Raw genomic sequence first — 22,691 nt, forward strand, 5'->3', positions numbered from 1 at the left:
ATATAGACCTTAGTCAGCGCTTTTGAGAAAGCGCTGTTTAAAGTCTTTCAATTAAAAAAAATTTAGAACAATCAGGTTTAGGTTTAAGGTTTGACCGGATAGACATATAACAATCAGGTTAGGGTTTCTCATCCTCTACCAAAAATCTGAGCGAGAAGGTTTCCAGTGCGTGCGGCTTCACCAAATCCCTCCTCCGCAATTCCACCATGGCTGAACAAGTAACTTCTTGTTGCTTCGTTTTTCGTTTTTTCATTCTGCTATGTTTCGATTTTCCATTGATGTGTATTTTTTAATCTGTTACAGACTGAGAAGGCTTATCTCAAACAACCCAAAGTGTTTTTATGGTATATTCAGCACTTCATATCTCAATGTGTGTTTTATTTTTAACTGTGATGATTATTGATCCATATTTGTTTGTTGTTTTTGCTCAATTTCGTAGCTCGAAGAAATCTGGTAAGGGGAAGAGGCCCGGTAAAGGTGGAAATCGCTTCTGGAAATCTGTTGGTCTTGGATTCAAGACCCCCAAAGAAGCCATCGAAGGTTCCTTTCTCTTTGTATTTATATATCTCAGTGTTTGTATATATATGGAGTGTCTTCGAGAGATTGTGTTGATGTTTGGTTTTGAATGTATAAATGTAGCCTTTTGAAGGAGATGAGTGATGAACACACTTTGATAGCGAATTGATGCAAATCAAAATTAGAGAAAGATAGAAATAATGCAATAGAATACTACTAGAGCATTTTGGATTTGTGTAGTGGATGCTTAATTACATCTCTATATTTTTCTATGATTTCATACTTGTGAGGTTGCCAACTCTGTTTTTGTTGTGTGTTTTGTATTGTATTCCTATTGGAAGTATTGAGGTCTCGGGTCTCTATGATGTGCTTAGAAATCCTCAATACTTGTTCAAGTTATTAGGTGTTGCTTTTTAATGAATGGTTTTGGTATCTATTTTGAAAGAATTGGTATATATGTGGGGCAAATGTAAATGCTTGTATCTTGCTTCATGAAAGTGTTAATTGCAAACAGAATAATGGTCTCAATATATAGAGGCAGACTATTCTTAATATATCTCTGTATGATTATATGGTTATGGTTATTTTATTTCTGCTTCTAATACAAAAATGACCTTTGAATTTCAAATATAGGAACCTTTATTGACAAGAAGTGTCCATTCACTGGCAATGTTTCCATCCGTGGTCGTATCATAGCCGGAACCTGTCACAGTGCCAAAATGAATCGGACTATTATTGTCAGGAGGAATTATCTTCACTTCATTAAGAAATATCAGAGGTATTCTCCTTTAATGGCACGTTCTTCATTTTTAATTTGCATGCTTGGATAAACATAATTTGTAAAACCTTTTTCCTTACGTGCTCTACTTAGGTATGAGAAGAGGCATTCCAACATTCCAGCTCATGTGTCACCTGCCTTCCGTGTTAAGGAAGGTGATCATGTCATTATTGGTCAATGCAGGTGGATGTATTGAAAGTCATCCCAGCTGGATCATCCAGTGGTGCAAAGAAGGCATTTTCTGGCATATGAGATTTGGTTGGCACTCTTAGTATAGAGATTTTATCATCTATGTTGAAAGTAATTCCCGATTTCTGTATGGTGAAGTTCTTATCAGTTTTGGTAATTTTTGTTTGCTTTTGAAGTTCTGTACTGTGATTTGATAAAAGATATTTTAATTATGTTTATTTTACTGGGCATGATCTTATTTTGGTTATTGAATACTAGTTTCAAATATTTTGAATTTTGGACAGGAAATTCCCCCTAAATTACTGTTTAGTATTTTAAACAAGTCTATGTGATCCAACATAGAACCTCAGTTTACAGAACCCATTACCCAACCTTATCAAATTTCAATGGGTTGGGTTCTTCGACGGATTTTCAATTTTGTTGTCAAAACTGTCCGATCCGTTCAGTTATGGGTTGAATTGAGTTTGTGGGATGTGTTTTAAATTAAAAATATTTTTTAATTTAAACCCTAAACCTGGAAAAAATGTGGTTTAAAACAAAAGCTTCAAAAATTTTCGTATACCTAAGACAACGCTTTTGTAAAAAGCGCTGTCTAAGGGGGGGATTAGAAAGCGCTTTAGGCAAAAGCGCTGTCTAAGGGGGGGCTTAGACAGCGCTTTTTGAAAAGCGCTGTCTAAGGTATACCTAAAAAAATTAAAATAGGAGGGTCTTAGAAAGCGCTTTTGGCCAAAGCGCTGTCTAAGGGGGTGGGGCTTAGACAGCGCTTTTCAAAAGCGCTGTCTAAGGTATACCTAAAAAATTTAAAATAAGAGGGTCTTATAAAGCGCTTTTGGCCAAAGCGCTGTCTAAGGGGGGGGGGCTTAGACAGCGCTTTTAAGATTTAAAAAAGCGCTGTCTAAACCTTTAGCAGCGGAGGTTTAGACAGCGCTTTAAAGCGCTGTCTAAGGCTAAAAAAAGCGATGTCTAAGGTCTTGTTTGTTGTAGTGCATTCCTTCGAAAAACAATCGAATAAATGTACCAAAAGAAAACACAGCTCGAACACATTCTCCTCCGTCCGGATACCTACGTCGGTTCAATTGGAAAAACACACTCAGATCTCTGGGTTTACGAAAACGATGAAATGGTTCACCGTGCTGTTCGTATGTTCCCAGACTCTTGAAGATCTTCGACGAGATCCTCGTTAACGCGACCGATAATAACAGAGAGATCCGTCTATGGATTCGTTGAAGGTTACGATAGATCCGGAAGCGAACGCGGTTTCTGTTTACCACAACGGCGACGGTGTTCCGATTGAGATTCATCAGGAGGAGAAGATTTATGTTCCTGAGTTGATCTTCGGTCACCTTCTTACTAGTAGTAACCATGATGATAATGTGAAGAAAACTACCGGTGGACGGAATGGTGATGGTGCTGAGCTCACGAATATTTTTTTCACTGAGTTTATCATTGAGACTGCTGATGGTCTTCAATGGTTCTGATGAAGATTCGTGAGATTGCTGAAGCTTACCTTGGCTCTGCAATTAAGAATGTCGTTGTTACTGTCCCTGCTTACTTTGTTGATTCTCAGCGTCAAGCTACCAAGGATGTTGGTGTTATTGCTGGTCTTAATGTCATGCGAATCATCAATGAGTCCACTGCTGCTGCCATCACATATGGGCTAGACAAGAAATCAACAAGTGTTGGTGAAAAGAATGTCTTGATTTTTGACCTTGGTGGTGGTACTTTTGATGTCTCTTTGCTTACTATTGAAGAGGGTATCTTTGAGGTGAAAGCCACTGCCGGAGACACCCATCTTGGAGGTGAGGATTTTGATAATAAAATGGTGAACCATTTTGTTCAAGAGTTCAAGAGAAAGAACAAGAAGGACATCAGCGGTAACCCTAGGGCACTCAGGCGATTGAGGACTGCATGTGAGAGGGCGAAAAGAACTCTTTCATCTACTGCCCAGACTACCATTGAAATTGACTCTCTATTTGAGGGAATTGATTTCTACTCCCCTATCAACTCTCATTATTATTATTCATTTTAATTTTGTTTTATTATTAGAGCTAGGGATTTAATTGTGGAATTGGCTTTGGGCCCTAATTTCATTTTAACATCCTTTAATTGCTTGTGCATCTCATATACGTGCATATTCTTTTTATATTTATAATTTGTTTTTAATTATTTGATCACTTATTTATTCATTTGATTTCAAATTCATTTTGAGAGTGAACAATAAAAATTGAATGATTGAGAATTCCACCGATTTATTTTCTGAAATCGCCAAATCCTTTTTCTCATTAAAATATGCATCTCATATACGTGCATATTCTTTTTATATTTATAATTTGTTTTTAATTATTTGATCACTTATTTATTCATTTGATTTCAAATTCATTTTGAGAGTGAACAATAAAAATTGAATGATTGAGAACTCCACCGATTTATTTTCTGAAATCGCCAAATCCTTTTTCTCTTTAAAATTTGAAGAAAAAGATTATCCTGGATGGAATATCCAGTCATAATCCTGAATATTAGGCTCAAGCTGTAAGAGCTTGTAAGCCATAAATATTCGTCTTCTCTCCAAAACACCTGTAAATATCTCAAACCATCTTCTTATTGAAGTTGGAAGAAAAAGATTACCTGGATGGAATATCCAGTCGTAATCCCGAATATTAGGCTCAAGCTGTAAGAGCTTGCAAGCCATGCATATTCGTCTTCCCTCCAAAACATTCGTAAATATTCGAACCATTTTCTTAACAAATTGGAAAGAAACAGACTGCCTGGGTGGAATGTCCAGACGTAGTCCCGAGTATTAGACCTAAGCTGTAAGAGCTTGCAAGTCACAAGTACTCGTCTTTCAAATTCCAAAATACTTAATTCCGATCTTAACCTCTTTTAATAAAGATGGAAATGGAACATGGTGTATACCGTGCACTCCTGAGATTAAGATTTGAGGTGGATGCCTCGTCTATCTTAGCTCTCGCCATCATTTAAAATTGTCAATGCGGTTTCTTCATACCCTTTCTCAATCAAATTTAAAACACTTAATTCTTTATTAAACACTTTTGTCAATAAAGATGGAAATGGACCATGGTGTATACCGTGCACTCCTGAGACTAGGATTCGAGATGGATATCTCGCTCATCCAAGTTCTCGCCATTACTCAAAAATACACCCAACCAATCAAACTATTTTCTCGCCGCCGTGCGACTAATCAAAAACCTTTTCATAAACGAAAGATATATTGTCTTAAGGTGATGCAAAGCAATGTTTCATCCATGATTGTTGAGTCGAGATAAGTGACGTTTTTCCGAATGATGATTTGTAAATCCACTCGATGTGTGGTATACGTCCGCTCCTCATCTGTTTTGGGTAAAACAATGTTTTCGTCGATTAATATAATATAGCTTTCGCTAAAATCGACCAACAAACAAACATTTTCTACCCAGAACTACGTAAGCCTTGATTTCTCTATTGAGATACGTAGGAGCAAGATTTGTAAATCTTGTCAGGCCCACTAATAAAAAAACTTAGGTTTAGTCCTTCGTCAAAAAAATCCAAAAAACATTCTCCTCTCATCCTTTCTTTCTTTCCCACCTGATAACTTAAAGTCTAACATTTCAAACTAACACTAACGCGCACAACTAACCTAATGGTTCCCGTTGAGTACAACGGACGTGAGGGGTGCTAATACCTTCCCCTTGCGTAATCGACTCCCGAACCTTGATTTGGTTGCGACGACCATAATCATTGTCATTTTATCTTTGGTTTTATCGATATTTCCCCTTTCCTTTTTAGGAATAAATAAAGTTCGGTGGCGACTCTGTTCAGTCCATCATTGCGAGCGTGCGATTGCGTTTCGCTAAGTCGTGTCTCTCATTTTTCTAGGTGCGATAATAAGTTAAAAGATAGATAGATGGTTGGACAAAATTGGAGTATGACAGTTGCCCTTATTTAATTGTGTTGAACTCGAAAGGATTAATAGTCGTAGTTTTAGAAATGATAAAACCTCAAGTTAAGGGTAAGACACTAAGGTTCGGGAGTCAGTTAAGTAAGGGGAATGTGTTAGGAACCCCTCACTTATATTGTATTCAATGGGATCCTCATATAATCCTAGGGTTAGTTTGTGTTTCTAAGGGAATGTTTGCTCATATTATTTGCTTAAGGTAAAGAACGACGATAAGGTACAATTCAAAGGTGAAACCTACGACAATGGAAGAGTGTGACCTAATACTGAAACAGATAGTATAACTATCTAAGAATGGTAATATATACCCAAATTGGGGAGGGAGTTTTCGAGTACGATACAAAATATCACATTGGGCATACTTGATACAAGCTATAAAGTATTTAAAGAGAAGAAATTCTGAGGACTTGGAATATTATTAATTTAAGATATTATTATAGTTGAATGGAGCCTCTAAGGCCAAACATTATGTAACTTTTATTTTTACTCAATAAATCAATAACCCTTAGGGTCACACTTTTTCCTCGCAAGGGTAAGGTGTTTAATGAGACTGTGTGATTGTTTTAATTAACCATGCATTATGCCATAGGTAAAAATCTTAAATGATAGACTTAGAAGACGATCAGAACTCTTGTGGGACTCTGAGACCCTTTAGGGTATCCATCAGGATCTTGGTAGGACTTTAAAGCGTTATAAAGTGTCCATCAGAACCGTAGGGGACTCTAAAGCTCTCCAAAGTATCTGTCAGAACCTTAGTAGGACTCTAAAACCTTTTAGGTGTCCATTAAAACCTTAATAGGACTCTGAAGCCATTTGGGGTATCCATCAAAACCTTTATATGATTCAAAATCTCTACGCGGTATCCATCAGAACCTTATTGGGACTCTAACAAGGAGGGTTAAATTACTTAAACCAATTACAACAAACATAAAAATAGAAGGTAATATCCTAGGTGGATGGGACATCTTAGGGTGAGGTCTCTAGTTTGACAGTATTGTGAGTGCAATATGCTCTTAATGTACTTTGAATGATATCAAAACTAGGTATCTTATATCCTTGTGTATTTGGACCTCACAATCTCAAACATGCATCATCATCATCATAGAACATGTAAGACTAGATTACATAAGGCATTGCATGCCTAAAATATGCATTCTTCATAAAAAGACATGCATGGGTTGATACATGTTGAGTATGGGTTGATACATACTACGTGGAATTCAAATGAGTTTGGGTTTGCCTCTAATGAGTCGATACAATCGAGTAATGATTCGATACATCCTGTGATTGGGTCAACTCATTCTTGTTTGGGTCGACTCAATCTGAAAGATGTTTTTCAAAGATTGTCATTGCCTCAAATGAGTCGATACAAATGAAAAATGGGTTGATACATTGAGCGGATGGATCGACTCTCCCGTGTTTAGAGTTGACTCATCCTGAAACATTTTTCTCTCAAACTAGTTAATACCTACAATGTATCGTCTTTGTTTGCTTCGTATTAACTCATTCAACTGATGTATTGACTCATTCCATTTTAGATTTAATACATTCTGTACCAAATTTTAAAAATTACATTTTGGATAAAAATATATTTTTACTCATTTCTTTTCTACATTCACACATACATATAAATATGTATTCATGCGTCATTTATAAGCATTGAATCCTGAAAGATACAAAGAATTCTCATCATCTTCAACCTCTTTTGACGCATTCATCAACTAGACATAATCATTTCTTATTGTTTGTTGGCAAAAAAGATTGATAAGGTCCAATTTAGGATTGTGTAATCAAAATGGGTTAAGGTTTTCTTTGGGGGATTTTATAACACCAAATTACACCGTTATTTTGACTCGTTTTATACATGTTTTATTATCATTTTACCTCCATTTCCAGTGTTATGTGGGTATTTTGTCTGCATTTAAGGTATTTGACCATATAGGATCCATGTGTGAAGAAACGAAGCAATTTGGATGCAAAACAAAGAAACAATGGGAAATTACACACAAGATGACCTACATGACATTTGCCATGGAGAATGCCATATAAAGAGTGACGTGTCCCACTCACCAACGGAAAGATTTACCCATTCTTCCACACGTTGGAAAGGTGGTGTTCGCCACCTTGGCATGGCATTCGCCATCCTTTGTGAAGGTCAGGCAGTTAGAAAATGGACTTGCTTGGTCTCCCACTCACTCCATGCACTCATACATTCTCTCCCATGAATGAAAAAGCTTCCCACTTAATATTTTGGACCTTGGAACATTATAAATAGGCGATAAGCTTCATTTTCCGAGGCATCCAAGCTTAGCACAATCTTAAGCACTAGAATTACCGGTTAAAATTATAACTTGTCACATCGAGGGGTTATAGCACCAGAGAGCATTAAGTTTGTACGAAGTTTGGAGCACTTTATTGTATCACAGTTTAATCTTGCCTCCATTTATATTTCTTAAAAATCTTCATCAATTTATTATGTACTAGATTCAAGCCTCTATTTGGAGCAAGTTATTATCATATTACGCATTTTATTATCGCTTTGTTTATTTACTCGCACTTTACTTTCCTCGTCTCTCACAACTTCTTTTATTTCTAAGTCTTATTTCTCGCACCGTATTGCTTTCAATTACCTTTCCAAAATGTTTACTTCTAACTTTCAAAACTATGTTTTCATGTTTGTCATAAGCATGTCAAGCTAATTTATTAATACTAGGATGTGAGGACCGTCATTTGGCGGTACTCTAACTGTTGTTTCTTTAGGATTTCAATTGTGGGTTATTTTGGTTTTAATACAATTTTTCTGAACTCAATTTAATTGGTCATTATTGTCATACCCCAATTTTGTCCGGCCATTTTGGTTTATCCATGAGATTGCTTTGTTTCAAAAGGGCCATTTACATAGACATGTCCATGATTAATGTTGCAAAATATGGTTTGAATCTTTTTACGACACTGATCCAAAAGTCCATTCGATTATCAGTAAGTATTAAGAGACATGATTATTTTTATGATCACTTGTCATTAAACCCATTTGCACATTTCAAACAAAGACCAAATCTCTAAACCGTTCATAAAAAAAACCTTAAACTAAACTTGCATCTTTTCTAAATATGACTGTGTTTAGTTTATATCAGGATACCACATATATGAGTATTAGATTGGTTTTTAGGATCAAGTTTGAAATCGCAACATTTTTTTGTAGCATGTTTTATGCTAGACCTTTTGGCATGTTTTATTAATGTGCTAAAGTTAATCGAGTTGAAAATCCATTAAAATTACATTTTTGGGCCCAACCCATTTTTAAATTTGAGATATAGCTTATAATTTTCTTTTTTATTAATACAATTAAATTGTTAAGACAAAATTTAAAATTTAAAAAAAAGAGACCAATTGCACAAATAAATAATAATCCAAACAATATTCCAAATAATAGAAAATACACTTTAGTAATTCAATTCTTTCCCAAATCCAACAAGTTACAATTGCTATTAGACTTGTAATTCAATAAGTTACAAATAAATCCAAATATACACATTTGTCTTAAAAGGAAACCTTAAATAATTACATTTTCTAATTAAATAAAAAAAGGTGTTGTTGGTGACCAAAAGCTGGCGCCCCCAAGTTTGGCATTTCTTACAAGCCACCTTCATCAAGTCACTTCCAAAGTTGTAATATGCAGAGAACAAAAGCAGCTTATTTTAAAAGCACTTTCCAAAAGCTCTTAAGAAACTGCAAAACAACAAAATAAATCACTCAGATTAAAGCTTTACCCAGCAAATTAACATAAACATCCGAAAAGCATGTCAAAGTTGATCTAAAACAGGAACAAACAAAATCCCACATAATCTGGGGATGAGAAAATCGAAAAAGGGAGAAGTTGTTTTCTAAGATTGAGAGTTCTTCAAAAACAGAGAGAGAGGTTAACAGATGGACAACAAGATTTTCCTTCTAAAAACCTAGAGCACCCATCAAAGCAATACTTCATAAAAGACCCTGGACTAGCGTCGTTACCCTGCAAAAAATAACCCAAAACATTGTGTAAAGCTCCAACGTTTCCTAAAAGCTTGTAAAGATTTCACCTTGGATCTCGGCGAGTTTGAGCTAAAACCCTTGTCCAAATCATAAAGGGAGCGACGGTAAATAGAAGAGCAACAGAGAAAAAAGAGGAAGATAACAAGTAGGACGAGCAAAGGATAAAGAGAAAGTGATACCTGCGGATCCGTCCTTCGGTAAACTCTCGGTCGCTACTTTTCTTTTCTTCTTTTGTTTTTCTTTTTTTCACGATCAAGACGCACATTTGAGCGCGATTAAGATCCATCGAAGGTTAGTCTTACTTTGTGTGTCTTTAACCCGAGCTTTGACCTTGGCTTTCCATAGAAACTCCTCTTGTATGATGCATTTTGTTTGGTTCATTAGATCAGGATTTTGTTTTAGGAGTAGTTGTTTAGTATAGGTTTTGGCAAAATCAAGGTTGAGTTTTTGATTAGAGCAGTCGGTAGGTATATAAAGGGAGTTGGTTTCGGATTCGAGCTTGGGGATCAATTCAAGGGTGGGTTTGTGTTAAAATTTTCATGTTCGGGGGCGGCGCCGCCGCTCCTCTCTCATATGCAAATCTATATCCAATTCAGTTAATCAAATCAACTTATATGTCATGCAATCTAACTGAGCAGACATAACACTCAAGCATATCATCATCAAAAATGACTTATCATCACTCATCACAAAAACAAATTAAACACATTCACATTTCAATTCCTACTAACTAATTGAACTAGCCATGCTAATTGAACTAACCAACTAATGCCACATCACCTATCACTCACTAATTAACTTTCAAAGTCAATAATATAGAATAATTAACCATTTCCTTCATTCACACATTCCAACTGAATTCACAAACTTCCATAATGGAATTTTCTAATCCCAATAACAATAACAACATATATAGTCCTCATTCTCTAGCTACAATAAAAAGATCAATCATTTTCTCATCTAAACCATGAATCATCAACACAAAAATCCCTCAATCATTTTTTGACTCTCAACACACTCATCTTCATCACCCTCAGCTTCATCATTCATTCACTATCACCATTAACCTCTCAGAATCTGAACTCAATCTCTCCTTCTCTGGTTGAATCAACCTCACCACACTCATAGAGAGAGTTCAATCAACAACATCAACCACTCAGAAGCTTTCTAGCCAAGAAGGGAAAGAAGAAGAATTCAGAAGTTAAAGCAAGAGAGAGATAGACTAAGAACCTTTACCTGGAAGCAGAGATTCTTTCACCGTCGTCAACATCGTTATTGCCAAGGGTGAAAACAAAAATACAAACTTCATGGATCAATGAGTATGTGTGAAACAAATGCAAGAAATAAGGGAAAAGAATACCTCGTCAGAGCTTTGAAGCTCTGGTGAGGTCCAACCTTAAAGGTATGAGTTTGAATTATCTCTTCCTATATATATTTGATGATTTTCTTCGTATTCTCCTTCTACTCATTTTCTTTTTTCTCTGAGTATGCTCCGGAAAAGATGATAAGAGGTTTGCTCAGAGCTAGCTCAGGTTCAGATGATGAACCCGAGCGGCTTAGGTGTGAGAGCTCTTAATGAGAGGGAGATGAGTTGGGATTTTTGCAAGGATTTGGATGAACCCAAGCATGCTAAGATACCATCATCAACCATTTGTCTGTCTCCTGTGGACCATCAGCATCCCCCACAGATCTTTGTTTCATTTTGTATCCATCATAAAGCATCATGCTAGGGTTTATCTTATGTCTGATCATATCCCTAGCAAATCAAATAAAAAAAGAGTCATTCATTCAGGCATTCATCTCATATCATATCCTATCATTTGCATTTCAGGATCAAAATTCGGGTCTTCTTAGTATTTAACTATCTCCCACTATGATCATATGAAGAGTGTACTTCTTCATATTCTCGTGTTGAAGATACTTAAATAAGGGCACTGTCACACCCCAATTTTGACCCTGTATCGCTGATTCAATACATTCATCATAGTTATTTCATCTCTGCATAGCATACCATGCATTCCATACCGCATAATGCCTAGAATGTCAGTCGAAATGAATTTTCAGATTTACAGACGAAGCGGTTAAACCAATTATCGAATGTGTGTCAAAATGGCGGGCGAAATTTTTTCAAAATCAAGCTTGCAGACATCAGTTTTATTAATCTATGTTTCACGTAGTTTAACATGGTATGCTCGATTTATTTTTCAGCTAATTTTTCGGTCACCTTTTGATCAGCTCGAGCATGTTTAACCGGTCAAAATTTATTTCAAAATTAAAAGAAACGCTGTATTTTTCCAATAAGTTTATTTCGCAATGATCATTTTGGTGCATTCATTTTAATTTTTCGAGCACTTTTGCGCCCGACCTTTATCCATTTTGAGACATTTTATTTTTATCTCTTTGTCAAAATATTTGATTCAATTAATTAGAATTTTCTACGTCTTTGTTTCAGTTTAATATAGTTTTTTTGTTAGAATGATTTAATTTAATTTTAATTAGTTCTTAAAACTCATTTTGTTCTAAAACTTTGAAAAGAGGGGCATTTTGGTATTTGTCTCAAATTAATAACCCTAGTTTGACACTATAAATACTAAAGATGCTGGTGAATGAAAGAAGAAAACCAACAGATGCCTAGCGGCACAGACCCCAAATGCCCTCTCTCTTCACTCTCCACCTACCAACAACCGGATACCCCCACGTGTAGTCCAACAAAAACATTAACAGACACTGCCAGAACTCATACAACAACACACACTCACAAAATCACCATCCTCCTCACCCTCCAACTCTCTCCACCTGCTCCCTCCACTCTCAATCCTCCGGAAAAGCACTGCGTTGGCAACCACAAACTTAATGCTTCCTCAACCTCCAATCTCCACCCTTCATTCTTCTCCACCGTTCGCGTTTTTATCGTCGTTCGTCCTCACCTCCACCTAACGACACCAACAATCCTGCGAGCAAACCCCCCAAGCCGCCGCAAACCCATCATTTACCGTCAAAATCATCCGTCTTCACCACTCCAAACACAACCACCACCAACCACCACGAAAAACGCCCTCTCCAAACCAGCAACGCCGCTAACATCACTATGCCAAAAAGGTTTTTTAACAGCGCATCTTAGACAACGCTTTTAAAAGAAAGCGCTGTCTAAGGTTAAAATAAAAATAAAACACAGAAAATTTTCTAAAAAAATAATGAAAGCGCTTTTAAATATAGACCTTAGTTAGCGCTTTTGAGAAAGCGCTGTTTAAAGTCTTTCAATTAAAAAAAATTAGAACAATCAGGTTTAGGTTTAAGGTTTGACCGGATAGACATATAACAATCAGGTTAGGGTTTCTCATCCTCTACCAAAAATCTGAGCGAGAAGGTTTCCAGTGCGTGCGGCTTCACCAAATCCCTCCTCCGCAATTCCACCATGGCTGAACAAGTAACTTCTTGTTGCTTCGTTTTTCGTTTTTTCATTCTGCTATGTTTCGATTTTCCATTGATGTGTATTTTTTAATCTGTTACAGACTGAGAAGGCTTATCTCAAACAACCCAAAGTGTTTTTATGGTATATTCAGCACTTCATATCTCAATGTGTGTTTTATTTTTAACTGTGATGATTGTTGATCCATATTTGTTTGTTGTTTTTGCTCAATTTCGTAGCTCGAAGAAATCTGGTAAGGGGAAGAGGCCCGGTAAAGGTGGAAATCGCTTCTGGAAATCTGTTGGTCTTGGATTCAAGACCCCCAAAGAAGCCATCGAAGGTTCCTTTCTCTCTGTATTTATATATCTCAGTGTTTGTATATATATGGAGTGTCTTCGAGAGTGTGTTGATGTTTGGTTTTGAATGTATAAATGTAGCCTTTTGAAGGAGATGAGTGATGAACACACTTTGATAGCGAATTGATGCAAATCAAAATTAGAGAAAGATAGAAATAATGCAATAGAATACTACTAGAGCATTTTGGATTTGTGTAGTGGATGCTTAATTACATCTCTATATTTTTCTATGATTTCATACTTGTGAGGTTGCCAACTCTGTTTTTGTTGTGTGTTTTGTATTGTATTCCTATTGGAAGTATTGAGGTCTCGGGTCTCTATGATGTGCTTAGAAATCCTCAATACTTGTTCAAGTTATTAGGTGTTGCTTTTTAATGAATGGTTTTGGTATCTATTTTGAAAGAATTGGTATATATGTGGGGCAAATGTAAATGCTTGTATCTTGCTTCATGAAAGTGTTAATTGCAAACAGAATAATGGTCTCAATATATAGAGGCAGACTATTCTTAATATATCTCTGTATGATTATATGGTTATGGTTATTTTATTTCTGCTTCTAATACAGAAATGACCTTTGAATTTCAAATACAGGAACCTTTATTGACAAGAAGTGTCCATTCACTGGCAATGTTTCCATCCGTGGTCGTATCATAGCCAGAACCTGTCACAGTGCCAAAATGAATCGGACTATTATTGTCAGGAGGAATTATCTTCACTTCATTAAGAAATATCAGAGGTATTCTCCTTTAATGGCACGCTCTTCATTTTTAATTTGCATGCTTGGATAAACATAATTTGTAAAAGCTTTTTCCTTACGTGCTCTACTTAGGTATGAGAAGAGGCATTCCAACATTCCAGCTCATGTGTCACCTGCCTTCCGTGTTAAGGAAGGTGATCATGTCATTATTGGTCAATGCAGGTGAAACTCTAGCAGAATTCTATCATTTCTGCATGAACCCATAGATACTTTTATTTTAGTATATTATCATATAGATATTGGTATATGTATGTGTGTGACTAAGCCTTTACTTGTGCCACTTCTATAGGCCACTCTCCAAGACAGTGAGGTTCAATGTATTGAAAGTCATCCCAGCTGGATCATCCAGTGGTGCAAAGAAGGCATTTTCTGGCATATGAGATTTGGTTGGCACTCTTAGTATAGAGATTTTATCATCTATGTTGAAAGTAATTCCCGATTTCTGTATGGTGAAGTTCTTATCAGTTTTGGTAATTTTTGTTTGCTTTTGAAGTTCTGTACTGTGATTTGATAAAAGATATTTTAATTATGTTTATTTTACTGGGCATGATCTTATTTTGGTTATTGAATACTAGTTTCAAATATTTTGAATTTTGGACAGAAAATTCCCCCTAAATTACTGTTTAGTATTTTAAACAAGTCTATGTGATCCAACATAGAACCTCAGTTTACAGAACCCATTACCCAACCTTATCAAATTTCAATGGGTTGGGTTCTTCGACGGATTTTCAATTTTGTTGTCAAAACTGTCCGATCCGTTCAGTTATGGGTTGAATTGAGTTTGTGGGATGTGTTTTAAATTAAAAATATTTTTTAATTTAAACCCTAAACCTGGAAAAAATGTGGTTTAAAACAAAAGCTTCAAAAATTTTCGTATACCTAAGACAACGCTTTTGTAAAAAGCGCTGTCTAAGGGGGGGATTAGAAAGCGCTTTAGGCAAAAGTGCTGTCTAAGGTATACCTAAAAAAATTAAAATAGGAGGGACTTAGAAAGCGCTTTTGGCCAAAGCGCTGTCTAAGGGGGTGGGGCTTAGACAACGCTTTTCAAAAGCGCTGTCTAAGGTATACCTAAAAAATTTAAAATAAGAGGGTCTTATAAAGCGCTTTTGGCCAAAGCGCTGTCTAAGGGGGGGGGGGGGGCTTAGACAGCGCTTTTAAGATTTAAAAAAGCGTTGTCTAAACCTTTAGCAGTGGAGGTTTAGACAGCGCTTTAAAGCGCTGTCTAAGGCTAAAAAAAGCGATGTCTAAGGTCTTGTTTGTTGTAGTGCATTCCTTCGAAAAACAATCGAATAAATGTACCAAAAGAAAACACAGCTCGAACACATTCTCCTCCGTCCGGATACCTACGTCGGTTCAATTGGAAAAACACACTCAGATCTCTGGGTTTACGAAAACGATGAAATGGTTCACCGTGCTGTTCGTATGTTCCCGGACTCTTGAAGATCTTCGACGAGATCCTCGTTAACGCGACCGATAATAACAGAGAGATCCGTCTATGGATTCGTTGAAGGTTACGATAGATCCGGAAGCGAACGCGGTTTCTGTTTACAACAACGACGACGGTGTTCCGATTGAGATTCATCAGGAGGAGAAGATTTATGTTCCTGAGTTGATCTTCGGTCACCTTCTTACTAGTAGTAACCATGATGATAATGTGAAGAAAACTACCGGTGGACGGAATGGTGATGGTGCTGAGCTCACGAATATTTTTTCACTGAGTTTATCATTGAGACTGCTGATGGTCTTCAATGGTTCTGATGAAGATTCGTGAGATTGCTGAAGCTTACCTTGGCTCTGCAATTAAGAATGTCGTTGTTACTGTCCCTGCTTACTTTGTTGATTCTCAGCGTCAAGCTACCAAGGATGTTGGTGTTATTGCTGGTCTTAATGTCATGCGAATCATCAATGAGTCCACTGCTGCTGCCATCACATATGGGCTAGACAAGAAATCAACAAGTGTTGGTGAAAAGAATGTCTTGATTTTTGACCTTGGTGGTGGTACTTTTGATGTCTCTTTGCTTACTATTGAAGAGGGTATCTTTGAGGTGAAAGCCACTGCCGGAGACACCCATCTTGGAGGTGAGGATTTTGATAATAAAATGGTGAACCATTTTGTTCAAGAGTTCAAGAGAAAGAACAAGAAGGACATCAGCGGTAACCCTAGGGCACTCAGGCGATTGAGGACTGCATGTGAGAGGGCGAAAATAACTCTTTCATCTACTGCCCAGACTACCATTGAAATTGACTCTCTATTTGAGGGAATTGATTTCTACTCCCCTATCAACTCTCATTATTATTATTCATTTTAATTTTGTTTTATTATTAGAGCTAGGGATTTAATTGTGGAATTGGCTTTGGGCCCTAATTTCATTTTAACATCCTTTAATTGCTTGTGCATCTCATATACGTGCATATTCTTTTTATATTTATAATTTGTTTTTAATTATTTGATCACTTATTTATTCATTTGATTTCAAATTCATTTTGAGAGTGAACAATAAAAATTGAATGATTGAGAATTCCACCGATTTATTTTCTGAAATCGCCAAATCCTTTTTCTCATTAAAATCTGCATCTCATATACGTGCATATTCTTTTTATATTTATAATTTGTTTTTAATTATTTGATCACTTATTTATTCATTTGATTTCAAATTCATTTTGAGAGTGAACAATAAAAATTGAATGATTGAGAACTCCACCGATTTATTTTCTGAAATCGCCAAATCCTTTTTCTCTTTAAAATTTGAAGAAAAAGATTATCCTGGATGGAATATCCAGTCATAATCCTGAATATTAGGCTCAAGCTGTAAGAGCTTGTAAGCCATAAATATTCGTCTTCTCTCCAAAACACCTGTAAATATCTCAAACCATCTTCTTATTGAAGTTGGAAGAAAAAGATTACCTGGATGGAATATCCAGTCGTAATCCCGAATATTAGGCTCAAGCTGTAAGAGCTTGCAAGCCATGCATATTCGTCTTCCCTCCAAAACATTCGTAAATATTCGAACCATTTTCTTAACAAATTGGAAAGAAACAGACTGCTCGGGTGGAATGTCCAGACGTAGTCCCGAGTATTAGACCTAAGCTGTAAGAGCTTGCAAGTCACAAGTACTCGTATTTCAAATTCCAAAATACTTAATTCCGATCTTAACCTCTTTTAATAAAGATGGAAATGGAACATGGTGTATACCGTGCACTCCTGAGATTAAGATTTGAGGTGGATGCCTCGTCTATCTTAGCTCTCGCCATCGTTTAAAATTGTCAATGCGGTTTCTTCAAACCCTTTCTCAATCAAATTTAAAACACTTAATTCTTTATTAAACACTTTTGTCAATAAAGATGGAAATGGACCATGGTGTATACCGTGCACTCCTGAGACTAGGATTCGAGATGGATATCTCGCTCATCCAAGTTCTCGCCATTACTCAAAAATACACCCAACCAATCAAACTATTTTCTCGCCGCCGTGCGACTAATCAAAAACCTTTTTCATAAACGAAAGATATATTGTCTTAAGGTGATGCAAAGCAATGTTTCGGCCATGATTATTGAGTCGAGATAAGTGACGTTTTTCCGAATGATGATTTGTAAATCCACTCGATGTGTGGTATACGTCCGCTCCTCATCTGTTTTGGGTAAAACAATGTTTTCGTCGATTAATATAATATAGCTTTCGCTAAAATCGACCAACAAACAAACATTTTCTACCCAGAACTACGTAAGCCTTGATTTCTCTATTGAGATACGTAGGAGCAAGATTTGTAAATCTTGTCAGGCCCACTAATAAAAAAACTTAGGTTTAGTCCTTCGTCAAAAAAATCCAAAAAACATTCTCCTCTCATCCTTTCTTTCTTTCCCACCTGATAACTTAAAGTCTAACATTTCAAACTAACACTAACGCGCACAACTAACCTAATGGTTCCCATTGAGTACAACGGACGTGAGGGGTGCTAATACCTTCCCCTTGCGTAATCGACTCCCAAACCTTGATTTGGTTGCGACGACCATAATCATTGTCATTTTATCTTGGGTTTTATCGATATTTCCCCTTTCCTTTTTAGGAATAAATAAAGTTCGGTGGCGACTCTGTTCAGTCCATCATTGCGAGCGTGCGATTGCGTTTCGCTAAGTCGTGTCTCTCATTTTTCTAGGTGCGATAATAAGTTAAAAGATAGATAGATGGTTGGACAAAATTGGAGTATGACAGTTGCCCTTATTTAATTGTGTTGAACTCGAAAGGATTAATAGTCGTAGTTTTAATAATGATAAAACCTCAAGTTAAGGGTAAGACACTAAGGTTCGGGAGTCAGTTAAGTAAGGGGAATGTGTTAGGAACCCCTCACTTCTATTGTATTCAATGGGATCCTCATATAATCCTAGGGTTAGTTTGTGTTTCTAAGGGAATGTTTGCTCATATTATTTGCTTAAGGTAAAGAACGACGATAAGGTACAATTCAAAGGTGAAACCTACGACAATGGAAGAGTGTGACCTAATACTGAAACAGATAGTATAACTATCTAAGAATGGTAATATATACCCAAATTGGGGAGGGAGTTTTCGAGTACGATACAAAATATCACATTGGGCATACTTGATACAAGCTATAAAGTATTTAAAGAGAAGAAATTCTGAGGACTTGGAATATTATTAATTTAAGATATTATTATAGTTGAATGGAGCCTCTAAGGCCAAACATTATGTAACTTTTATTTTTACTCAATAAATCAATAACCCTTAGGGTCACACTTTTTCCTCGCAAGGGTAAGGTGTTTAATGAGACTGTGTGATTGTTTTAATTAACCATGCATTATGCCATAGGTAAAAATCTTAAATGATAGACTTAGAAGACGATCAGAACTCTTGTGGGACTCTAAGACCCTTTAGGGTATCCATCAGGATCTTGGTAGGACTTTAAAGCGTTATAAAGTGTCCATCAGAACCGTAGGGGACTCTAAAGCTCTCCAAAGTATCTGTCAGAACCTTAGTAGGACTCTAAAACCTTTTAGGTGTCCATTAAAACCTTAATAGGACTCTGAAGCCATTTGGGGTATCCATCAAAACCTTTATATGATTCAAAAGCTCTACGCGGTATCCATCGGAACCTTATTGGGACTCTAACAAGGAGGGTTAAATTACTTAAACCAATTACAACAAACATAAAAATAGAAGGTAATATCCTAGGTGGATGGGACATCTTAGGGTGAGGTCTCTAGTTTGACAGTATTGTGAGTGCAATATGCTCTTAATGTAATTTGAATGATATCAAAACTAGGTATCTTATATCCTTGTGTATTTGGACCTCACAATCTCAAACATGCATCATCATCATCATCATAGAACATGTAAGACTAGATTACATAAGGCATTGCATGCCTAAAATATGCATTCTTCATAAAAAGATATGCATGGGTTGATACATACTACGTGGAATTCAAATGAGTTTGGGTTTGCCTCTAATGAGTCGATACAATCGAGTAATGATTCGATACATCCTGTGATTGGGTCAACTCATTCTTGTTTGGGTCGACTAAATCTGAAAGATGTTTTTCAAAGATTGTCATTGCCTCAAATGAGTCGATACAAATGAAAAATGGGTTGATACATTGAGCGGATGGATCGACTCTCCCGTGTTTAAAGTTGACTCATCCTGAAACATTTTTCTCTCAAACTAGTTAATACCTACAATGTATCATCTTTGTTTGCTTCGTATTAACTCATTCAACTGATGTATTGACTCATTCCATTTTAGATTTAATACATTCTGTACCAAATTTTAAAAATTACATTTTGGATAAAAATATATTTTTACTCATTTCTTTTCTACATTCACACATACATATAAATATGTATTCATGCGTCATTTATAAGCATTGAATCCTGAAAGATACAAAGAATTCTCATCATCTTCAACCTCTTTTGACGCATTCATCAACTACACATAATCATTTTTTATTGTTTGTTGGCAAAAAAGATTGATAAGGTCCAATTTAGGATTGTGTAATCAAAATGGGTTAAGGTTTTCTTTGGGGGATTTTATAACACCAAATTACACCGTTATTTTGACTCGTTTTATACATGTTTTATTATCGTTTTACCTCCATTTCCAGTGTTATGTGGGTATTTTGTCTGCATTTAAGGTATTTGACCATATAGGATCCATGTGTGAAGAAACGAAGCAATTCGGATGCAAAACAAAGAAACAATGGGAAATTACACACAAGATGACCTACATGACATTTGCCATGGAGAATGCCATATAAAGAGTGACGTGTCCCACTCACCAACGGAAAGATTTACCCATTCTTCCACACGTTGGAAAGGTGGTGTTCGCCACCTTGGCATGGCATTCGCCATCCTTTGTGAAGGTCAGGCAGTTAGAAAATGGACTTGCTTGGTCTCCCACTCACTCCATGCACTCATACATTCTCTCCCATGAATGAAAAAGCTTCCCACTTAATATTTTGGACCTTGGAACATTATAAATAGGCGATAAGCTTCATTTTCCGAGGCATCCAAGCTTAGCACAATCTTAAGCACTAGAATTACCGGTTAAAATTATAACTTGTCACATCGAGGGGTTATAGCACCAGAGAGCATTAAGTTTGTACGAAGTTTGGAGCACTTTATTGTATCACAGTTTAATCTTGCCTCCATTTATATTTCTTAAAAATCTTCATCAATTTATTATGTACCAGATTCAAGCCTCTATTTGGAGCAAGTTATTATCATATTACGCATTTTATTATCGCTTTGTTTATTTACTCGCACTTTACTTTCCTCGTCTCTCACAACTTCTTTTATTTCTAAGTCTTATTTCTCGCACCGTATTGCTTTCAATTACCTTTCCAAAATGTTTACTTCTAAGTTTCAAAACTATGTTTTCATGTTTGTCATAAGCATGTCCAGCTAATTTATTAATACTAGGATGTGAGGACCGTCATTTGGCGGTACTCTAACTGTTGTTTCTTTAGGATTTCAATTGTGGGTTATTTTGGTTTTAATACAATTTTTCTGAACTCAATTTAATTGGTCATTATTGTCATACCCCAATTTTGTCCGGCCATTTTGGTTTATCCATGAGATTGCTTTGTTTCAAAAGGGCCATTTACATAGACATGTCCATGATTAATGTTGCAAAATATGGTTTGAATCTTTTTACGACACTGATCCAAAAGTCCATTCGATTATCAGTAAGTATTAAGAGACATGATTATTTTTATGATCACTTGTCATTAAACCCATTTGCACATTTCAAACAAAGACCAAATCTCTAAACCGTTCATAAAAAAAACCTTAAACTAAACTTGCATCTTTTCTAAATATGACTGTGTTTAGTTTATATCAGGATACCACATATATGAGTATTAGATTGGTTTTTAGGATCAAGTTTGAAATTGCAACATTTTTTTGTAGCATGTTTTATGCTAGACCTTTTGGCATGTTTTATTAATGTGCTAAAGTTAATCGAGTTGAAAATCCATTAAAATTACATTTTTGGGCCCAACCCATTTTTAAATTTGAGATATAGCTTAGAATTTTCTTTTTTATTAATACAATTAAATTGTTAAGACAAAATTTAAAATTTAAAAAAAAGAGACCAATTGCACAAATAAATAATAATCCAAATAATAGAAAATACACTTTAGTAATTCAATTCTTTCCCAAATCCAACAAGTTACAATTGCTATTAGACTTGTAATTCAATAAGTTACAAATAAATCCAAATATACACATTTGTCTTAAAAGAAAACCTTAAATAATTACATTTTCTAATTAAATAAAAAAAGGTGTTGTTGGTGACCAAAAGCTGGCGCCCCCAAGTTTGGCATTTCTTACAAGCCACCTTCATCAAGTCACTTCCAAAGTTGTAATATGCAGAGAACAAAAGCAGCTTATTTTAAAAGCACTTTCCAAAAGCTCTTAAGAAACTGCAAAACAACAAAATAAATCACTCAGATTAAAGCTTTACCCAGCAAATTAACATAAACATCCGAAAAGCATGTCAAAGTTGATCTAAAACAGGAACAAACAAAATCCCACATAATCTGGGGATGAGAAAATCGAAAAAGGGAGAAGTTGTTTTCTAAGATTGAGAGTTCTTCAAAAACAGAGAGAGAGGTTAACAGATGGACAACAAGATTTTCCTTCTAAAAACCTAGAGCACCCATCAAAGCAATACTTCATAAAAGACCCTGGACTAGCGTCGTTACCCTGCAAAAAATAACCCAAAACATTGTGTAAAGCTCCAACGTTTCCTAAAAGCTTGTAAAGATTTCACCTTGGATCTCGGCGAGTTTGAGCTAAAACCCTTGTCCAAATCATAAAGGGAGCGACGGTAAATAGAAGAGCAACAGAGAAAAAAGAGGAAGATAACAAGTAGGACGAGCAAAGGATAAAGAGAAAGTGATACCTGCGGATCCGTCCTTCGATAAACTCTCGGTCGCTACTTTTCTTTTCTTCTTTTGTTTTTCTTTTTTTCACGATCAAGACGCACATTTGAGCGCGATTAAGATCCATCGAAGGTTAGTCTTACTTTGTGTGTCTTTAACCCGAGCTTTGACCTTGGCTTTCCATAGAAACTCCTCTTGTATGATGCATTTTGTTTGGATCATTAGATCAGGATTTTGTTTTAGGAGTAGTTGTTTAGTATAGGTTTTGGCAAAATCAAGGTTGAGTTTTTGATTAGAGCAATCGGTAG

At 36.0% G+C, this 22,691-nt stretch overlaps 4 protein-coding genes, 1 long non-coding RNA gene and 2 pseudogenes across 5 annotated transcripts; 6 read left to right on the forward strand and 1 right to left on the reverse strand.

The window, feature by feature from the left end:
* The first annotated feature begins 206 nt into the window (after positions 1 to 206).
* LOC127097299 (40S ribosomal protein S11) lies at positions 207 to 1,490 on the forward strand. Its single transcript, XM_051035802.1, has 5 exons — positions 207 to 218; positions 304 to 344; positions 440 to 540; positions 1,150 to 1,294; positions 1,388 to 1,490. The coding sequence occupies exons 1-5, from the start codon at positions 207 to 209 to the stop codon at positions 1,488 to 1,490; spliced, it is 402 nt and encodes a 133-aa protein (XP_050891759.1).
* Positions 1,491 to 1,869: 379 nt separating this feature from the next.
* LOC127093703 (DNA topoisomerase 2-like) lies at positions 1,870 to 2,946 on the forward strand (annotated as a pseudogene).
* Positions 2,947 to 2,948: 2 nt separating this feature from the next.
* On the forward strand, positions 2,949 to 3,512 carry LOC127093704 (heat shock 70 kDa protein 3; the record flags this gene model as incomplete). The annotated part of the gene is made up of 1 exon (XM_051032622.1): positions 2,949 to 3,512. A coding segment is annotated over one exon (564 nt), but the record flags the coding sequence as incomplete, so codon positions are not given.
* A 5,713-nt stretch (positions 3,513 to 9,225) lies between these two features.
* On the reverse strand, positions 9,226 to 10,030 carry LOC127097307 (uncharacterized). The gene is made up of 2 exons (XR_007792981.1): positions 9,647 to 10,030; positions 9,226 to 9,447 (listed from the first exon to the last, which is right to left on the reverse strand). It is a non-coding gene; the product is annotated as an uncharacterized LOC127097307 (long non-coding RNA).
* Positions 10,031 to 12,882: 2,852 nt separating this feature from the next.
* LOC127097296 (40S ribosomal protein S11) lies at positions 12,883 to 14,530 on the forward strand. The gene is made up of 6 exons (XM_051035798.1): positions 12,883 to 12,894; positions 12,980 to 13,020; positions 13,116 to 13,216; positions 13,824 to 13,968; positions 14,062 to 14,151; positions 14,279 to 14,530. Exons 1-6 carry the CDS (start codon positions 12,883 to 12,885, stop codon positions 14,367 to 14,369), a joined length of 480 nt encoding a protein of 159 aa, XP_050891755.1. The 3' UTR covers positions 14,370 to 14,530.
* Positions 14,531 to 14,692: 162 nt separating this feature from the next.
* LOC127093706 (DNA topoisomerase 2-like) lies at positions 14,693 to 15,732 on the forward strand (annotated as a pseudogene).
* A 2-nt stretch (positions 15,733 to 15,734) lies between these two features.
* On the forward strand, positions 15,735 to 16,298 carry LOC127093708 (heat shock 70 kDa protein 3; the record flags this gene model as incomplete). The annotated part of the gene is made up of 1 exon (XM_051032624.1): positions 15,735 to 16,298. A coding segment is annotated over one exon (564 nt), but the record flags the coding sequence as incomplete, so codon positions are not given.
* Between the last annotated feature and the right edge of the window lie 6,393 nt (positions 16,299 to 22,691).

Source organism: Lathyrus oleraceus, chromosome 6 (assembly GCF_024323335.1).
Source record: "Lathyrus oleraceus cultivar Zhongwan6 chromosome 6, CAAS_Psat_ZW6_1.0, whole genome shotgun sequence".
Classification (NCBI taxonomy): Eukaryota; Viridiplantae; Streptophyta; class Magnoliopsida; order Fabales; family Fabaceae; genus Lathyrus; species Lathyrus oleraceus.

Coding starts and splice junctions, on each gene's coding strand:
- LOC127097299 (XM_051035802.1), top strand. Junction 345..439: donor CAACCCAAAGTGTTTTTATG/GTATATTCAGCA, acceptor TCAATTTCGTAG/CTCGAAGAAATCTGGTAAGG. Junction 541..1,149: donor CCCCAAAGAAGCCATCGAAG/GTTCCTTTCTCT, acceptor TTTCAAATATAG/GAACCTTTATTGACAAGAAG.
- LOC127097296 (XM_051035798.1), top strand. Junction 13,021..13,115: donor CAACCCAAAGTGTTTTTATG/GTATATTCAGCA, acceptor TCAATTTCGTAG/CTCGAAGAAATCTGGTAAGG. Junction 14,152..14,278: donor GTCATTATTGGTCAATGCAG/GTGAAACTCTAG, acceptor CCACTTCTATAG/GCCACTCTCCAAGACAGTGA.